General features: G+C 36.4%; 1 protein-coding gene across 2 annotated transcripts in view; it reads left to right on the forward strand.

Annotated features, from left to right (window-relative positions):
- The window catches only part of CCSER1 (coiled-coil serine rich protein 1), a 731,922-nt gene that overhangs the window by 443,704 nt on the left and 269,428 nt on the right, over positions 1–18,790 (forward strand). For both annotated transcript variants that reach the window (XM_075500578.1, XM_075500579.1), the window contains exon 9: positions 11,862–11,939. In XM_075500578.1, coding sequence (XP_075356693.1) covers positions 11,862–11,939 — 78 coding nt within the window. The remainder of the gene's footprint in view (positions 1–11,861; positions 11,940–18,790) is intronic.

The raw sequence follows: 18,790 nt of genomic DNA on the forward strand, positions 1-18,790 counted from the left end.
TTCTTCTGCATCTTTACAAGATACTATAGCGTGTAGCATGTGTTGAGAAATGAGGCATCTTCCTAGGCAATGCTGGCTTATCTAAAAGCAGTGTTTACAAACAAATCCTTTTTTGATAGTAGGCACACCTTATGAGCTGAGACAGCACTGGGGCAGCATTAAAGGACACTTGTAAAACAATTGTTTAGCAAAACAATTTTATCAACAATAGAGTACCAACAGGCTGATTATGAGCCAGTAAAGAGGGTTTATTTGGTAGATTTAATTTCTGTCACAGTATAAACTGACTATTAATGTTTCTCAAGTGCCATAGGTTCACCTTCATCTCTTTTTCACTTGTTTTCTGAGGCAAAATTAGAATTTATTCCTCTTTTGTCTGAAAACCTCTGTAAGATCGTATCAGGATGTCTCTTCAGACTTTTATAACGTGATTCTTATGCTTTTATGAATATATCATAGTTTGGATTGTTATTTCCCCTCTTTGAACCGTTTTAAGTGACAGCTGCTTCTGGTCATGATTGTAAGTCGTCTTTTTGGTTCCATTATAGCAGTAATCTGGGGACCATAGCAATGTGTTTTGTTTATGATATATGTCAGTGGGAAACAGAGGTCTAGTCACCATTTTCTTAAACAGTGAGAAATTGTATTTTTAAAAGGGAGAGAAAAGGATAGATCTTTTTTCAATACTGTTTCCTGAAGATCTTGTAATGCTTCTAGAAATAGTAAGAAAAAACTTATTTCAGATTCTTTGTGCTATAGTTTCTTTGTGCATATGCGTCATACCAAAAACTAGAATGTAACGGTTACTTTCCTTTTACAGTATAAGAATTGTTAGTCTCTTTTGCAGGTGCTTGGAAAAGTACAACTTTTCCAGCTTCCAACAAGTTCCAGCATCCCAATGATTTGCTGTAGAATTCATAACAGTCACACAGCTTTCATGAAGTCAAACTCCCATCATTGGGAAAGTTTCTGAATTAATTAAAGAAATGTTTGAAAGAAGAGGAGATTAATATGCTTCTCTCCCATCTTGTGCTGGAATATTACTGTGTCGTAGTCTGCCAAGTATTATCAAAAATATGAAGGCTGGTTTGGATTGCTTTGGTATTGTAAAAATGAAAACAAATTTTGTTGTCTGATCAAAACTATTCTGCTTTGACAAAGGAGTACAAAGCTGCTGAACATTACTCGTGAGCCTTGGTTAGATGTGCAAAAGTATTTGGAATATCATGACAATGCATATTAAAGCGTGTTGGTTTTGTCTTATTGAATTAAATATGATGTGCTTCGTATTTAATTTTCAGTATCTCAATTGAGGTGAGTGGGTAAGAGTGGAGGGCATCAGTGATGAACCTAAATTCACAGTAAAAAGGTATCTACTTTAATAACTTTCCAGTGTCAATTACAGGCAAAACCCATGCTGTGGCTTCCCCTGAGAGCAGGTTCACAAAGGGTAAAAGTGCCTTTTGGTCCTTGCTTAAGCAAATAATTGCCTCGGAAAAAGACTTTGCAGTGCATCTGAGAGCCTGGTGTAGTGACCGACTCTTTTTCACAAGCAATACTGCTAAATGCTATTCTGTGTATGTCTCCTCAGGCTTTTATTGAAGTTCTCTGTCTCCTGTAATTCTCCATGCCCGGCTTTCCCATGCATCCCTAACATCCTTCTGGGCTCCTAAGTGTTGCCTGGGCTGAAGGCGCTGTGCAGCTGCCTGCCAGCTGCCCATCTGGCTGACTTTGAGATTAAAGCCCCTTGCTAGCTTAGGTCCTTTGCATCAGTGATTTTCGTGAAACTTATAGAAACTTTAATTTTCTAACTCTGTTGCTTGGACTAGTTAGTATTGACCACTGTAATAAAAAATGATTACTGAGGAATAGATGGACAGGCAGTGTGATCACTTCCAGTGTGTGCATATGAATATGCACACTTAATGGGCTGCATGTGAGTGCAGGACAAAAGCAAGTCACATAGTTCTGGTAGTGCTAAACCCAAGCTGATGGTTCTATCCAAAATACTTGCCAAAATGTACAAATAATGTATTGAATAATTGGCATAATATCACAGGGGGAACAACTCGAAGAATGGCAGCTGTGGGTTGTTTTCAGTATTGCTAGGTGTATTTACAGTGGCACAGGGATCATACGTTGTTCATATCAGGGAATAAAACTGCAGCCCCATTTATCACAAAGATTGGTACATGTTTTTGTTGATTTCCATGGTGGCAGCAATTTAATTTATATGATTAATTTTTCTATTCATTTGACCAACAAATGATCAAAATCTGCCCCATGCAGTTGTTGCTGGGAAGACTTGAAAATGACCCTTTGGTTGTGTTTGTCATGTACGCTTCTAATGCCACAATCATGAATCTTGTTCCTCAGGACAGCAATCTGTAAAATTATTGTAAACACTTAGCTGTGTGAGATTTAATTAATGCCAGAAGCCTTCAATAAACATCAGTTGCAATTTGGAACGTGCCGAGTTAATAATTCCTGCACTCTGCCAAACGCACGTGCCGTTAAATCTATGTGCAAGGTGGCTGGCACTGACATTAATCACATCCCACGAATGTCCCTGCATGCACAGAGGGAAAGGAAACTGCAAACCAACAGAGACATTTGACAGGCAATGCACTTAAACATCTCCACTTAGAGACCTAAAGGACAAAGTGCGTAATGTTAGCATTTCACATGGTAGGGAAGAAAAACATAACGAAGAGATAACGAGTGCCTTTGATAATTTCAAAAGTTAATAAAATAACTTCCCTAAGTAAAACTTTATATTAAATCTGTTGCAGAATCCTCTGTGAGTTATTGCTACAGGATTTTCATAATGCTGTTATTTTGTATTGTATTTGTTTAACCAGAGAGTTTTTCCTTCAGTGAATACTGCAGAACCTGGCAGGATTTAAAATCATGTGTGCCATGAAAGTGATAAATGTGGTTGCTGTAAAAAGGGATAAAGGAAGAAAAAACGCAAGGTTATAAACTGTGTGCTTTCTTTGTTTGCCTTCTTTGTTTGCCAATCTTGATCGGTTTGCGTTCATTTTCATGTTAGTTTTGTGTTGTGTGTCAGCACAACTGTGCCAGCTGAATCATGAGATACCAACTAGAGGCAATGTTGTGGCAGTATATTTTAATGAAAGTAGAAGTGCAGGAATAATCTATCTAATCTATTTTGTCCTAATCTAGCTTCTTGGAAGAGTAAATTCTCGCTATGCTACGAGAAAAGTAGTGTGCTACTCCTACGAGACAAATACTTGAAATAAATATGCTTATATCCTTGTTTAAAGTTTAGGATAGTAATTTTCTAACTTGCAGTTGTTTCTAAAAAACCTGAACACTGGTTTGCTTGGCTTATAAGCAATTTAATTAGAGACTTTACATGTCTCATCTCCATTTTCAGCGAGTAAACGTAGGAAAAGCACAACTTAAATGAGGTAAAACCTCGTTATTCTTGATGATCAAGTATTTTACAGCTGCTGGGTTAACAATTGCTGTGTGAAAGAACAGTAACCAGTTTCACATCTTCAGTGGGGCTATTTAATACTGTACAGTTAAGTAAATGAGAGCTGTAACTGAAACACATTTCACTGCCATATCTGTGATGTCCATTTTGAAAAAAATGCTGAAATACTGTGAATCGGAGGCGTGCAAGTTGGATCTTTGAACCTGAATGCATAGTCCTGCTTTGCAGTAATCTCGCACATAATTGTACTGAATACTGTTCACTGTTGTGGGCTCTGAGAAGGTAACTGAGCCCAGAAATTCATATCTGGAATGAATGTCTTGAAGTTTAACGGTGTGAGGAAGGCTGCTTTTGTGCATAGGACAAAGGACTTGGAGTGTGGATCTATGCAGCACTCCATAACTCTGCAGATGGCTTCATGCATGACCTTGAAAAATAAATCACCCATTGACTATTTTTCTTCAAATATTTGTAGGAAGATCAAGCCAATAGTGCTAGTGTTTTTCTGTGGTTTGCTGCTGTAAGGCTTAGTGTCCCCGTATCACAATTTCTGAACTATCAAACTGGGATTATATTGTCTCCTAGGCTGGTCTGTTGGGTGTCTTATATTTTGGGACAGGATTGTATTTGTCTGCGTGGTCCTAGCAGTAGTGTAGCAGTGATAATCTAAGGACATATGGGTTGAGAGAGAGCTAATTCTTTATTAGACAAGCTAGTATAAGACTTAGGGTATCTTCTTGGACATCTGGATGCAACCATACCACAAACTAAGGCTAACAACAATGCTTATTAAAAGTTCAAAACTGTGCTTGTAGATATAATTTCTGCATGAATGACTATCCTTGATGTGCCAGCCTTTTGAAGGCTTTTATGACTGCACTACTGCTTGTTTTTTCTTCCCTTTCAATAACTTTCTCAGGTTTGGGGGTTTTTTGTTGTTGTTGTTGGGGGGAGTGTTAAGATTGGCATCACTTGTTATGGCCATATTATTCATAGAGTGTGACCATATAATTTTTTTATTGTATTGCATTATTCAAAGCATGCATGGCCACATCTAGGCCATATATGAATGTGTGATTTGTAATTTTTTTATTTTAGAGATGTGATGACTAGAAAAAGTTTCTCTATACTTTCGGTGATGTGTGTACATAAACTTATGTCTTAAAGTAGCATTGATTTATTATGGGAAACATAATCAGTAAGGAAATGACTACTTGCTATACAGCTTTACTGAATGAGTGAACGATAGTAATAAACAATAACCAGGTATTGCTTTAAAATATAAATTATAAATTGTAATACCACCTCGAAATGGAGTCTTTTACTTTCTGTTGATGCAACAGATAAAGCAGGAAATAATTAATCAAAATACATTTGTTTTTCAAAAAAATCCCCCTGATCCAAGAAATGCAATGTTACTTTTTTGATATAGCATAAACAGATTCCTGCCACTGCTTAATGCTGTATCTTAAAGCATCTTCCAAAGATGTGTTTGAAAAATAAAGTTAAAAGCTCACATATGTTTGCAAAATCCTTATGCTGTTATTCTGTGGTGATCTCATGTCCCTGTAAACATTTAGTTTTAATTTTGCAATACATACACAGGTGGTAATGGTAATGTTTAGGATACAGTATGGTCCAGTCAAATAAATGGGAGTCAGAAGATACAATTTTTAAGGCTCTTTTCCTCTCTCTGGCATTCATCATCTCAGTGGACTAGGAGATCCACTTTTTTGTGTGTTTTCTGTTTCTGATTAGGTAGCCTGTGCTCTCAAAGCTTGGAGTCTTTTTATTGGTAAGGTACTCAGCCCTCAGCAAAACAGAAAAGTTTTTCTCTTGTAGAGCTTGGGGATGGAAAGTTTAAGAAAATACCTGAGATTATAAGGATTGCAAAACTTTTTTTTTAAATAATAGTAATAACCCTCTCTGGCTAGGATCTAGTAAACTTTTGCATTACTGTGAGTAAGGCTAGCTGGCAGGACTATAGTGGGGCTTGTAATTTTATTAAGATTTGAAATCTTCCTAAATATTGTTCATCTTCAAAGAGCGATTATGAAGTGATTACACTTTTAAAAGTTGGTTTTTTTTCATTAAATGTATTCAGACTTGGCCGTAACTAATTATGAAAGTATTGCAAACTGCTTGGAGACAGGTTTGTCTTAGCCTTTCTTGATTGACACCTGGATACTGTGTTCTGATAGAAATCCAAGCAGAGGGGACATCGTCTTTCATTCCAGGTACCATACTTACCATATGCATAGGACTTTGCCTTTGTATTTTACAAAAAAATTATAAAGTAATAACTGAAAAACTCTTTTGGTTTGTATAAGAGTCCTATGTGCAAACTATGAAACGTTCACTGAAATTCCACCTTCTTTTGGTCTTTGTCATTTACAATGATTTGGCAGAACTAAAACCCTCCATGAAACTTCTATTTGTGCATACTTGGGTGCATTCCCACCAAGTTCTCCTTTGTTTTTCTCCTGAACGATGGGCTAGTGCCCATGTGGATGATCGCATCCATTCGCTGCTGTGACTCCAGAGTAACGCCTCTAAATTTGTTGTGGCTTTTTAGCACCTTAGTTCTTAGTACTTTATCTATTGAGTGTTGAACCATGCTGTAGCTGCTTTCTTAGCCTGTGCTTGAGAGACAGCTGGGCTTTTTGCTGGGCTTCACAAAGTGTTTTTAAGTGTGATGTGATTCAGCTGTACCGCAGCTGATCACAAGAGCTATGCTGTATATGTTACGTTTTCTTCCCAAACTGAGACTCAAACCAATAGGGACTCAATTTCTGTGGGAATAGCTGTCCTATAGTCAATTCCATAGCTTATTGTAGCCTGCAAATTAGATAGACTAGATGTTGGAGAGCATTTTTTTGTGCTACTTGTTATGTCTTTGCTCTCACTGCCTAACTGCTGCTGTTGATTAAGTTTAATCCCAAAGCACACCAGAATTAAAAGACTTTGCATTTTTATAAGTCTTCTGAAGAGAAGCTTTTCTCCCCCAGTTCTGTGGCAAACATAAGTTGTTATTCACAGTAGGGTAAATGCCTGAAGCAAGGGAAACAATTGCATGTAAATTGTAAATCTGACTGCAGTGCTGATGCTGACAATTGTAGGCTGTTTTGGATGTATGCTGAGAGGAAACCCAAATAAAACAGATAAAGTCATAAAGTCAACTTCATAAAGTCATACAATAATCTGTACAGACTATAGGAGAGAGAGGTTGAGTTGTTTGAGTATTAAGAGATTTGAAGGCAAAAAGTTAAGTTGTGAGATTTTTTTAATCTAAGTAAGAATAAAGATGAAACAACTGCTAGGAAAAGAAATATCTGTAATATGTTATCAACTAGACAAAATAGATTCCTTAGTGACAAAAGCCACAGCTGTACTGGCTAACAGACTTCCGATTCCTCCAGTACAGCTGGAACAGTAAGTTTTGCTGTTTGATTTAGTATATCCATTTAAGGTAATTTTCAAGCATTTTCTTTTTGGAATTTGCAATTAAACAAAGACCACAAGTGGTCACCGTGCTGTCACTGACAGGGCATTGGGTAAGAGAATGGTCACAAAAAATAACTTTGACCTGTTCACAGTCAAAGCTATGAAAATTGTTTTAACGCTCTTCCATTCAGAGAAGGAATGTTGTAAAAAGCCGGTCAGGTGTTTCAAGATGTATTAACCTATACTGACTCCCTAAATATAAGTAGTCTGGTAGTAACTGACTCTACTTTTTGTCCAGTAGCTGTCTTTCAGTGGTGAAGACTAAGCCCATTTTTCACTTACTATTTTATCTTATATTTCACTTATCTATTTTATCTGCAATGTTTTTACGTGTATGTGATCAGCTGATGCCTGTTATCTTCCTATTTCAGCACCTCTTGGTGACTTACTATAAATGTAGTAATAAAATAATGAGTATATAAACAATGACACTCTTGTACTAGAGGTAGTTTGAGATATAAACTACATGTGAACTTATTTCCATGTGAAGGAATAGCTTTATTGATCATGGTCTAACGCTTTTCACTAAGGCTGTTGAAATACTTCAGTTAGTAATCTCAGTAATCTAAGCACCTGCAAATGATGGAGAAAATGTCCTTCCCCATAGTTTTTATCTCTCTCTCCCCCCAACAGACACACTCTCACATGTCCATGAGAGGGAGGGGTTGCAGTGAATGTTGCTGGCAATGTTGCTATGAGTTATCTGACTTAAAAATCACCAACAGCTCTTCTTGCTTTTTCGCTAATTAGGATGAACCCAGGGCATGAGAATTTTTCATGCTCTTATCCCTGTCACCTTGCAAGGTGTACTCTTAATGCTATTTATTTTAATAAGAGGGAATAACAACACACAGAACAGTAAGAAAAGATGTTCATTTATGCTCTATCTTAAAAAGTCACCTAGAAGTACTTTGATCTTAAAAATCTAAAAATATTTCAAAAATAAATTACTTCATCCCTTCTTGATCTTTAGAGAGGCAAAGGCACCTGTTTGGTTTACCCTGAAAAGAAGAAGGGTAAGGAAGGATCTGTTTGCAGTCTTTTTCCTACCTGATATCTTATAGAGAAGGTGGAGCTGACTCCTCTCAGATACATGCAGTGAAAGGGCAGAAAGCAGGAGGATGGGACAACTTAACCTTCTGTGATTCTATAAAATATCTCAAAAGAAAAATGGGGGCATTAAGGAAGCACCTTATACTGTGTTTTGACTTTCTCAAAATCCTTACATTTCAACATAGACTTATGAAAAAGCTTTTGGAAGCTTTCTGGTAGTTGGGGTGATAGCGTGCAGCATATGCAGTTAGTGGTATGAAGACTGGGTCATGTATGGAAAAAGTCACTAATTATCCCATTTCACTAGGAAGCCTCTGAAAGAAGATAACTTTGGTGTTTTATAATAGCAGGAAGGTCTCAAGGAAGTTTCAGAACTTGAAAAATTGCTTTAAAATGTTACTTTATAATAGTAACTGTCTCTAGGAGTAATGATGTGATGGCAGTTGAAGGCCGCTATGGGAATATACGTCCAGGTAATTTATTTCTTTGTTATGAATTAATGTTAAAGCATGCTACTTGGCTTGTAAAGATCTTTTGTTTGGCTGATTTGCTTATAGCTTATTGAGAAAAAGGGACAGCTATTGAGTTCCAAAAGTCCTTTTCCAGTACCTGGGCACCTGGAAGTTTGTCAGTCTTTCCTGTTTGTATTAGTTAGCTTAATAAAAAGTAAATAAAAAGGATTGCCTTCTTTTTCGGACTGCCTCTCACTTAGTGCCACAGGCTGTTGCATTCGTGGCAGCGCTGCTGGGTTGTTGTCTGCTCCAATGCCAAAGACCAAAGTAACTGTGCGGAGTCAGACATATCAAACAGCATACTAGGTAACACATTTGCAAAAGCAAAATTAATTGATACCTGGACATCAATTCTTTTAAGGTGACTATTCTTAGTAAAGTTTTCAGAAGAAAGTATTTGGGCAAAGGTGTAAATCTCCTGCAAGTAATCTCGGTTCATTGGAGAATGTGACCTCCCTGCAGAGAGTTTTTAGTTGTAGCTGGGAGCTGTACCTGGAAATGCTGTGCTATACGTGGGTAGGAACAGTAAATCTATGGCCAAAAGCAGAAAGTGTTGTAAATATCTAGCAAATGTTGCCAAATATTTACAATCATTTATTAAGTAGTAAAATAAAGTGTCAATTTATACTTTTTTTGGTGTAAAGTAGGATTAATATGTATTTTTGTGTGAAGATCTGCTACACTTTTACACAGTTACACTGAAGTTTTGCATTTAGCTTGCTTTATATAGTATGCTATACTTTAGAGATCTAAAATTCACATTACAGTGTAACCATTTTTTCCCAGCATTTTGTCACATTAGTTCATTATAAAGTCTGTCTATTGATATAGTCAATGCAGCATGAAATTATATTTAAAGTATCAACTTATCATTTTAAGAAGTGTTTTTATATTAGAAAGAAAATTTTATAGTGGTTTTTGATATCTAATACCTTTAATATTACTAAAATTATTTCATAAACAAAGGTATGTCTTTTGGAATGGCTACTTTACTCCCGCAACAAGAACGCTAGAAATAAAGTAGTGCAAGTTAAGGAAACATAACTGAGATGAAGTTGAATGACTACTAAGTGTAGGTAGCCTCTTCCAGTAGGATGCTGGTTTGTGACAAACCATGAGTTGTCTACATTACTGCATGGAAAATATTTATGTCCGTCATTTTAAACTTTTTGCAGACTTTTGCTGCATCACTGGAAATAAGATAAAATACACTGTATTCTTATTATATTTAATCATTTTGAAAACAATTCATTCATATTATGAAGGTTGTTTCACACTGACACAATTGAAAATACTCTTTTTTAGAGTAAAGAGAAGATATCACTTGTCACCATGGAAGTCTAACTTCTGCTTCTGGCAAAGATGATAATGTGGAGTCAGAACTTGGGTGTGTTAAAAATGGATCTCACTGCATATACGCAATTAAATGAGCAGCTCACAGAAATAAATGGATTTGATTATTTCAGCCTTCCTAGATTTCCCAGTTAATTGGTTACCTTAATGAAGGTTTTGATTTCTTCTGGGTTTTTTTCCCCAGTTACTTCAGATACACAGTTTAAAGCTGGTTTTGGTCCAATCATAATGTTACTTGAACATTCAGTCTCTGTGAATGTTTGGGTTTGTAACTAGAAAATTCATGGAGCTTCTGAGCAGTAGAATGTTATTGTCTAAATCACAGAATCACAGAATCACAGAATCGTATAGGTTGGAAAAGACCTTTAAGATCATCGAGTCCAACCATAAACCTAACACTGCCAAGACCACCACTACACCATGTCCCTAAGCACCTCATCCAAACGTCCTTTAAATACCTCCAGGGATGGCGACTCAACCACTTCCCCGGGCAGCCTGTTCCAAGGCTTGATAAATAAGAGAGTAGATATATAACAATGTCTGTTTTCTAAACACGTAAAAGTGCTGTGGACAGTGTTCAAATTCAAACCTCAAGAAGATGAAGTTTTTCTGTCAGAAATGAGATTACCTTTGCTGTGAATTCAGTTTTAACTCAGTAGTTGCATCAGCAAGTTTGGGCGCAAGTTGCCTCATACCAGTAAAGTGTTCGGTCTGAATTCTGCTCGCTGCTTCCCCCCCGCCTCCCCCAGTATTTGAAGGGTTGAACTACTGGAGATAGGGTCATTTAGGTGTTGTCTTCTTCCTGCTGTTTACATGCTTTTGGCCAAAATTCACTTAATTAGTGATGTACATCTTGCCTTGAAATGATTAACATTTGATTTTTAAAATATGTAGAGGGGATACTTATAAAGGAAAACGCAACTCAGACAATAGCTGACAATATTTCTGTGTCTTTATTTCTGTGAAAATTGAGATTAATTCAACTTGGGATTCAATTAACTTGAAATTCAATTTACACAAATTCTGTTTTACTGTAATACGTACCTGTCAGTAACATTAAAACATACTTTTGTAGGTCTTGAGGAATTCGAGTCAAAGATAAGTATTTTGTATGGATATAGTTAAAAAATAAAACTGAATTGGTAGATAGGAAGACATAAATCAGTGTAGTAAAGGACTTTATGTTCTCTATTCATGGAACCTTCCCCTCCTGTGTGCCTTTTACAGCTTTATCCCCCGTATTTACAGTTGTTTCATCCTATACTTTCTCCTGGAAAATAATGTAGTATATGTACGGGCTTGATGAGGATCAACATTTCTGCTAAGTGATGAGTTTCAAATGAAGTACCAAAATGCTTTTTTTTTTTTGTGAAGCATAATTGTGTCAAAGCAGCCAGATTTCTTTGCTCGAGCCTGTCCTAGAGATTCCACGCCACACTTCCAAAAATGATTGAGGTACAGAGGGACAAGGATGGGAAAAGCAGAAATCAGTACAATGGCCAAGAAATATTTAGGCTTTGCTGATGTGTTTGCATCAGGCAAGGGGGAAGTCATCTCAGCGCTGCGATCTGCCATGGAGTTTGCATATTCCTTAACATTTTTTTAAAAAAATGGTTTCTTTGCTGTTGGAATGGTGCTGGTGGTTGCAATAGTCACTGCTGCTGCTTGGTGCTTTGTACCTGTATCTGCTCTGGAAGAAGATTGCTTTGCATCACGCGTCAGTGACAACCTTCTCATGAGCCCAGCTCTACCGCATAGTCGGACTTTCCGAGTCCACTGTCTGTTTAAGAGAAAGCTAAGTTGATAAAAGGAAATAACAGTAAGGAAATCAACCTCCCAGTAAGAACAGTGACGCCATAAATCTATTTCTGAACAGCTGTCCATGCATGAGTTTTGAACTTACCTGGATATTCGTAGCTGCAAAGCCCAGTGAGAAAAAATGTGACTCACCTATGATACATTATTTTGTTTTCCAGGAAAAGGCGCAGTGCTTTCAGAAGGCTCTTGCTTCCCAAGCAGATAAATCCACGCAGACAGAACTCGTAGGCCATGATGTAAGTAGCTGTGTCGAACAGTATTTTTTATCATCTTTGTGGGTGTTCAGACTTCTGTCAGCTTGTTTGCCGCTGCTGCTGTTGTGTCCATGCATTGATTTAGTGGGATTCACTGGAACACCATTCATCCTTTGCTCTTAAATGATTTTAAAATGCCTTCTGAAACATGAGAAGATAATTACAACTACTTGCCATCATACCCATGCCCTATTAATTTTATGCTGTACAAAGAGCTGAGAATTAACATAAGTGAATGTGGAGGGATATGTATTAGTGGATTGTAATTTTTTTTCAGTATTCATTTACACACTTATTGACAATTTAATGAGGTTATTATGTTTATAATCGCCATATGCTGTCAAAACAATATTTGAATTTTGGAAGATAATGGGAAAAATACAATTTTGCCAAGGAATGTTAAAATTCTCTTTCCTGAAGAGCATTTGTCAGAATTTCTGCTAGAAGGTGAATTGAGAGTATGTATCCTCACACAAGAACATAGTCAACGAAGATTCCTTAACTGTAGAAATATATTATTTTTTCCCATTTTTTTAAAATGAAAATATTCTGTCTGTGGGACATTGGTTGAATATGTGTAAGAGATTCACTTGTTTATGTGAGCCTTCTTGAATAATCTTTGATTAAGAATGCCACAATGTGGAATATTTAGCACAGTTCTATTCTGTGATTTGAGCAAAATCTAACAATACTTCTTACCAAAGACCGTACTGCAAAATAAGGCTGTGGTTCTGCATTGGTGTATATCAACATGCTGCTTCAAATTTATAAAAAGACCACTGGAATTAAAGCAGGTTTTGAAACCTTCCTTTCAGTATGTTTTGTATCAGTGGAGCATTAAAGTTTTGTCTTCCGAGTCTTCGGTTAGTCTTCTGAAGATAGAAACATAAAAATTTCACGTTTTAATCTGAAAAGTTCTTGAAGCAAACTATACTTTGGTGTTTTTTCAGACTGTCTTTTAAGCTGATTCAAGCCAGGATTACTAACTTTTTTTAAAAAAAGTAAAATACTTTGGATAAAAATATAGTTATAATTATTATTTTTATATGTTTTACTCCACACTTGTGGGTTTGGGGGTTTTTTTCTTTTGAGTATTTTTTTATTTAGGGCAAATAAATCAGTATTTTACTCAATGTACCTGTATGCACTAATTTCTTGTTCATGGGTTGCCAGATATGAACCCATATGTTCTACTGTGTCTGTGAAATAATGCCTGTTGGAATTTACTGAAACTGTGAGGTGTATATGTTTATGGTGAAAATCCCATAATATTCAAAAATACTTGAAAACATTTTTGTATGTTGCAATGCTATATCCCTTTCTTCTGGGACTAATTATCCTTAACAGATACTTTATTACATCTTGGATGTTAAATTAAAGTCTTCCACTAAAAATGAGAATAAGCGATTTGTAGGGTTGGTTTGGGGTTTTTTTTGTGGGATTTTTGTTGTTTTTTGTTTGTTTTTTTTTTTTTTTAACAAATGTGATTTATGCATTTGGTTGTTCTCTCCCAAGTCAAATATGTGGTATCTCATGCTGCAGAGATCTATGCTGTTAACAGATTTGGTTTTTTTTCTTTTTCCAGTCTGTGTTCCCTTGCAGTTTTGGGAGGGGAGGTCTTCTGTCAGTAAAGTGGATGATTGCTGATTCTGCAGTAAAATTAGAACCCCCTCCCCCAAACAGATACAGTTTTCTGGCTGAGATCTGAGTATTAAAGATAATAATAACAATAATTTTTAAAAATCCTTTTCTTTAGCAGCATTCTCTTCAACATTAGTGGAACACAGTTTTCAACCTTCCCTGGTAAAATGCCTCTGCCTTGTCATGGTTGCAATCATACCTTTTCTTATATAGGGCGATGCAATGCAAGAAGAAAAGGAAATGTGGAATGTTTTTGTATGGAACAACACATCCACCTGTATTTATCCTGTACAGAGTATTTGTGAAAATTGCATTACAAGGAACTGATTACAGAGAAAGTTGAACTAATCTACAGGAATAAGACATGCTTACTATGATCTTCACGAAGGGAATTCAGTGAAGAAGAATGTGCAAATAAATAGTGTTAACACTTTTCGTAATACTGTTAAAAACTTTTGGTCACCTATTTATTAGATTGTGCAGCTTTTCTTCAAAGGATAGGTATTACAGGTAATGATAGGTTCAACTGTGTTTCTGTTGAAACCAAGTGGCAATTACATTGGCATTCTTCGCTTTTATATGAGATTTTAAAGAGCAGGTTGTAACCCTGGCAAGTAGTATCTCTACATCATTTTATTCAGGATGTGCATAAGTGTGTATAACTACAAGAATATTGTGCTAATGTGAAATCCGATTAAATAGAAAAGCACAAAATAGATCAGAGAATGCAAGATATAATTTTCACCCCATTAGTCACACATTCTGAGAATAGCATACATTGAATACTTAAGATATCTAGTTTAAGAGGTAAGCAGAAAATTTAAGTTCATTCCATCATCACTACAGATTTGCTGCTGTAATTCAAAAAAAAAAAAAAAAAAAAAAGTCACCTGTTTTATTTCTCCTTAATGCAACTTTAGAAACTAGCAATAGTCAGATAAAAGTGTTATCAGGAATTTGCATAGCATTATTTCATCAATGTTGTACAAATATTGATATACATTTCAGAACGTAGTATTTCAGAAATCCTTATGTTAGTGCAGCTGTGAATAGTTTCTTTTATATTCTTTCATATTCTTTTGTTTCACTGTATAAACCTAATAGTTGCCTATTTTGCAGTGCAAAAAAACCTGAGACAGGTTAGTCCTCCAAAGAAAGCAACGCTCTGTTTTGTTTGACTTCTGGACAATGTCTCCAGTAGTTGGGAGACAATTCTTTAGCCTTGGAGTTCATTTAGATGCATTGTTAAAAGTAAATGGAAGTTCTGACTTTGACTTAGACGAGGAGTGAATCCTTTCGTCCATAGGGTGTACAGTAATGAAAAAAGGCTAGAGGCTAGTCTATATTTGGGAAGGAGTGGGTGAAGAAGGAAGAAATGCAATGTTTCAAAGGGAAGAAATGTTCTTGTCTCTGTGGAGCTGCTCTGAAAAAGTTTAAACGGTGTTGACTGAGTGTTTTGGTAAGTATTTGAGAGGTTACCAGAATGGCAGTTAATACAGTGTATTTTATGTTAGTGCATATAACATAATTGCAGTCAGATTCTGGCTATCAAGATGATCAGCAAGTTTGGATCATGCAGTCTCCTGCAATACCTGTAAATTGTTGGGTAATACTTCTGATAGATTCCTCTGTTTTCTCCCATGCAGCACACTGAGATTTTTCAACTGAAATTGCTTTAGAGTACTGTATTAGGAAGCAAGTGGAAGCTAAAGTCTGTAGCAGTAAAGATAATGTTTCTCATAAAGAACTGTTTGAACTGGAAAGCACACTGCTTAATCTCTTTCCTGTATTAAAACGATCTAATACAAAACTTAATTATGGAATTAAAACATAAAGTTTAAAATAAGTTTTGATAAGGAGGAAAAAGGTTGTCCATGATGAGAAATACTGCAGTTTCCTTAAGTGATTAACATGACCACTTTGCTACTTGACTAAATCGAAAGTAAAATATCAAGCCAGCTGCTGTGTGTATTCAAGGGAAGACATTAGAAAGTAATCCAGGTTTCTTAGAAAGCTAATTGCTTTCTACTGCAGAATGTCAAGGGATCTCCACCTTATGATAGTCCTAAATTTATTCTGTTTTCCAGGATGGGTACTGAGAATCATTTAAAACATGTTGGGAGCCTTGCAGAAAGAGCCATGTGCACAACAGATTGATGTGGGAGACTGCTAAATAATAAATGATTAATGTGTCTTAAATAATCAATTGCAATTTAACCTCCTTCACCTTGCTTTGTTTGCAAAGCCTTATTTTATTGAGAGATCAAGGAATAATTTCTTCCATGTCGATCAGGTTACTAAAACGGACTGGAAGATGAATAGCTACAGTCAGCCAGCATTGCGACCGATTACAAGATCATGTTAAGCGATATAACTCTAGTAATGGCTGCTAGCTAAATAGGTAGTCCAAAGTATCATGCAGGCATCACACAAACACTCTGCAGCATGTGCCATTGCTAATGAGTTTTCATTAAAATGTGTCTCGAAAGCAGAATTAAACAATCACAGTACAATTCTCTATTTTTGTCACCAAAAGAAGTCTGACTCAGCACGCTTTGTCAATCTTTCTCAGTCTTTGGATGAAAAGAATTTGTACTTAATTTTATTCTACACAGAGTAGAAATTCCTAAGAGCTGCCATGATTTCTACAATACCCTTTCTGTGTTTCAATATCTTTTCTGTGTTTGTCTTGTGCTGATATTGTAGGTTTCACATCTCAGGACTGCTGTTCTGTTTGTTCTTTGTCTTTCATACTGAGAGTAAAGCAAATGTGAACAGGTTTTGGACTGGTCCTTAACTCATTCCCCATTTAATGAGAATCCTTTCAGGTTTAGTGGTCCTTACGTTTTGTATTATGCTTCTAGAGTCTCAGACCACAAACTTGTGTGGTATTGCTCCCAATCTGCTTACTGTTTGATTTGCATAGCTACAAACAAAACCTACCTTTCCTCGGTGATCACCAGCATTGCATTTACAACAGTGCTGGGTGATACACAAGCAGGCACTGACTCTAAACACCTGTGCTACCATGCAATGTTAAAATTAATAGGTATCCATACTAATACATTTTGTAGTTTGCTGTACATAACCTTGGACAGCATGTCTCCATTTCCCTCTTAAAGCCCGGGCACTGCTTTCCACAGAGCCTCTGTGTTTCACTGGGAGGCAGTGGAAGACGTGAAGGTGGATGCTCTAACTGTTCCCCTCCACCTCCCTTCTGTGCTCCTCATCCTCCCTGGCAGCCAGCCGGCATGGTTTACGGCTGCTGTGGGGGACCGTGTTGCATTGTGTCCTCTACTTTAGGAAGGCAGGGGAACAGAATACTGAAGTACTTGAACTTCTCCAGTTTAATCTAAATATATTCCTGCCCACAGTACTGCATAGTTTGTTACAGTGTGAAATGAGTTGCATTTTGCCACCTAAAACAGAAAATACGTCCTGCTTCTGCCTTCCCCCACCGCCTTGGAGACTGATGTCCACCTGCTATTGCATGTTGCTATTCAATTATTTTTCTCCATTTATTTCTCATTTTCTGAGTTTGTTTTCTAACATATACAGCGAAATAATGCAAATTCATGCGTAATATACCTTTCTCTAATGCAAAATTATTTTTAAAAAATAAGTACCTTTAGAAATCAAATAAACCATTAACCATTTCGGTCTTTGTTTTTCTTGTACTTCTGTGTACCTATTCATATCTGGACGTCCAAGTTGTTCTTAGCATGCTAATTCCTTTCCCACAACTTCCTCTAGCAGTCATTTTCTCTTTTTCTCATGTCCAATTTCCTTTTTTTAATATACAATTTCAAAATACCATTTCAAAATCTACGTGTGTTTTAGGATGTCCTACTTGTGTAAATTCTGTCAAACTTTTCATCCATTAATAGCAAAATTTATGCTGAAACTTCTTTGGTTTTAATGATTGCCTCCCACCAACCCTTACCAAACATATTGCCTCACCATCGAACCCCTAGTACTTGCTGTTGGAATTCCATGTAGCCACAAAGTCGTGAACGTGAATGAATGGTTACATGTAGTACTGCTCACTACAGGCATAAACAGTTCAAGTTACCAGTGCTGAGCTTGCCAGAGGATGCTTGCTTATGCTGAGGGTTTGGCTTCTGTGGTGCTATACAAAAAGTGATACAGGTTTTCACATGAACGAACTTCAAAAGTAACTGGGTTCTGGGACAGAAACTGAGACTTGCCGTATGGAAAAGACAGGCTTCCACTGATCGCTTTAATTCTGCAGCTGATTATCAACAGGTATTATGCATTTCATTTTGCCATCTCTAGGAATAAAGAACAGTAAAATTTACATTCTGTAGTGGTGCTCAATTAGTATGAATGATCTTCAGTTTTGATTTGTGGGATGCAAGTTGGCTTCTGGCTGCTTGTATAAACAAACTGCGTACTGTTTAAATATTTGTAGTAATATGTGGCTTGATGATATAATAGCTGAGTTTCCTCATAGACCAGAACTTAATATAACACTGTAGTCTCTGTATCTTTAAAAATATTGTTTTCCTGTAATATACTCTGCAATAACAGTGCAGTGTTTTTCTTGCCTGTTAAGTTTTCCATCTTTCTACTTATTCTACATTTCTCTGTCATAAACTTCTTCTCTCTTTGTATCTGCAGTTATGCTGTTGCTATCTTGCTTTTAAAGTGTAATAAAAGATGAGGTACTTAGAAATATTGATCAGACTTATGGTCATGAACTTTTGCTTAGATGTCTTGGGGTGGGGGAGAGAAGAAGGGGGAGAAGGAAAGGAGGGTGTTTAGTTATTACTACTTACTCATCCTAGAAATTCTTTTTTGGAAGATAGTGCTTTTCCCACTTTTTCTGCTTTAGTTCCATCACTGTCTTCTCCTTAGAATTCTCCAGAAGTTTACTTTTTCACTTAAGCATATCCATCTAGACATTTTGTCTCATTTCTGATTTTTACTTTAATTTCTGTGTAGTACTTTTAAGTTAGTATGATTTACCAAAATGTTATTGCAGTAGTATATTTTCAGCATGTTATACTTACATTGTTTCTATCATAAAGATGCTACCAGGCAGTTCATAACATCTCTAAGTATTAATTAAATGAGCAGCTATCCCTAGAATTAATAACGTGTTTTTACTACATCCACTCTGACCTGTTACGCTAAGGATAGAAAGAAGTAGGACACTGACAAACAAGACC

Source organism: Mycteria americana, chromosome 4, assembly GCF_035582795.1.
Source record: "Mycteria americana isolate JAX WOST 10 ecotype Jacksonville Zoo and Gardens chromosome 4, USCA_MyAme_1.0, whole genome shotgun sequence".
Classification (NCBI taxonomy): domain Eukaryota; kingdom Metazoa; phylum Chordata; class Aves; order Ciconiiformes; family Ciconiidae; genus Mycteria; species Mycteria americana.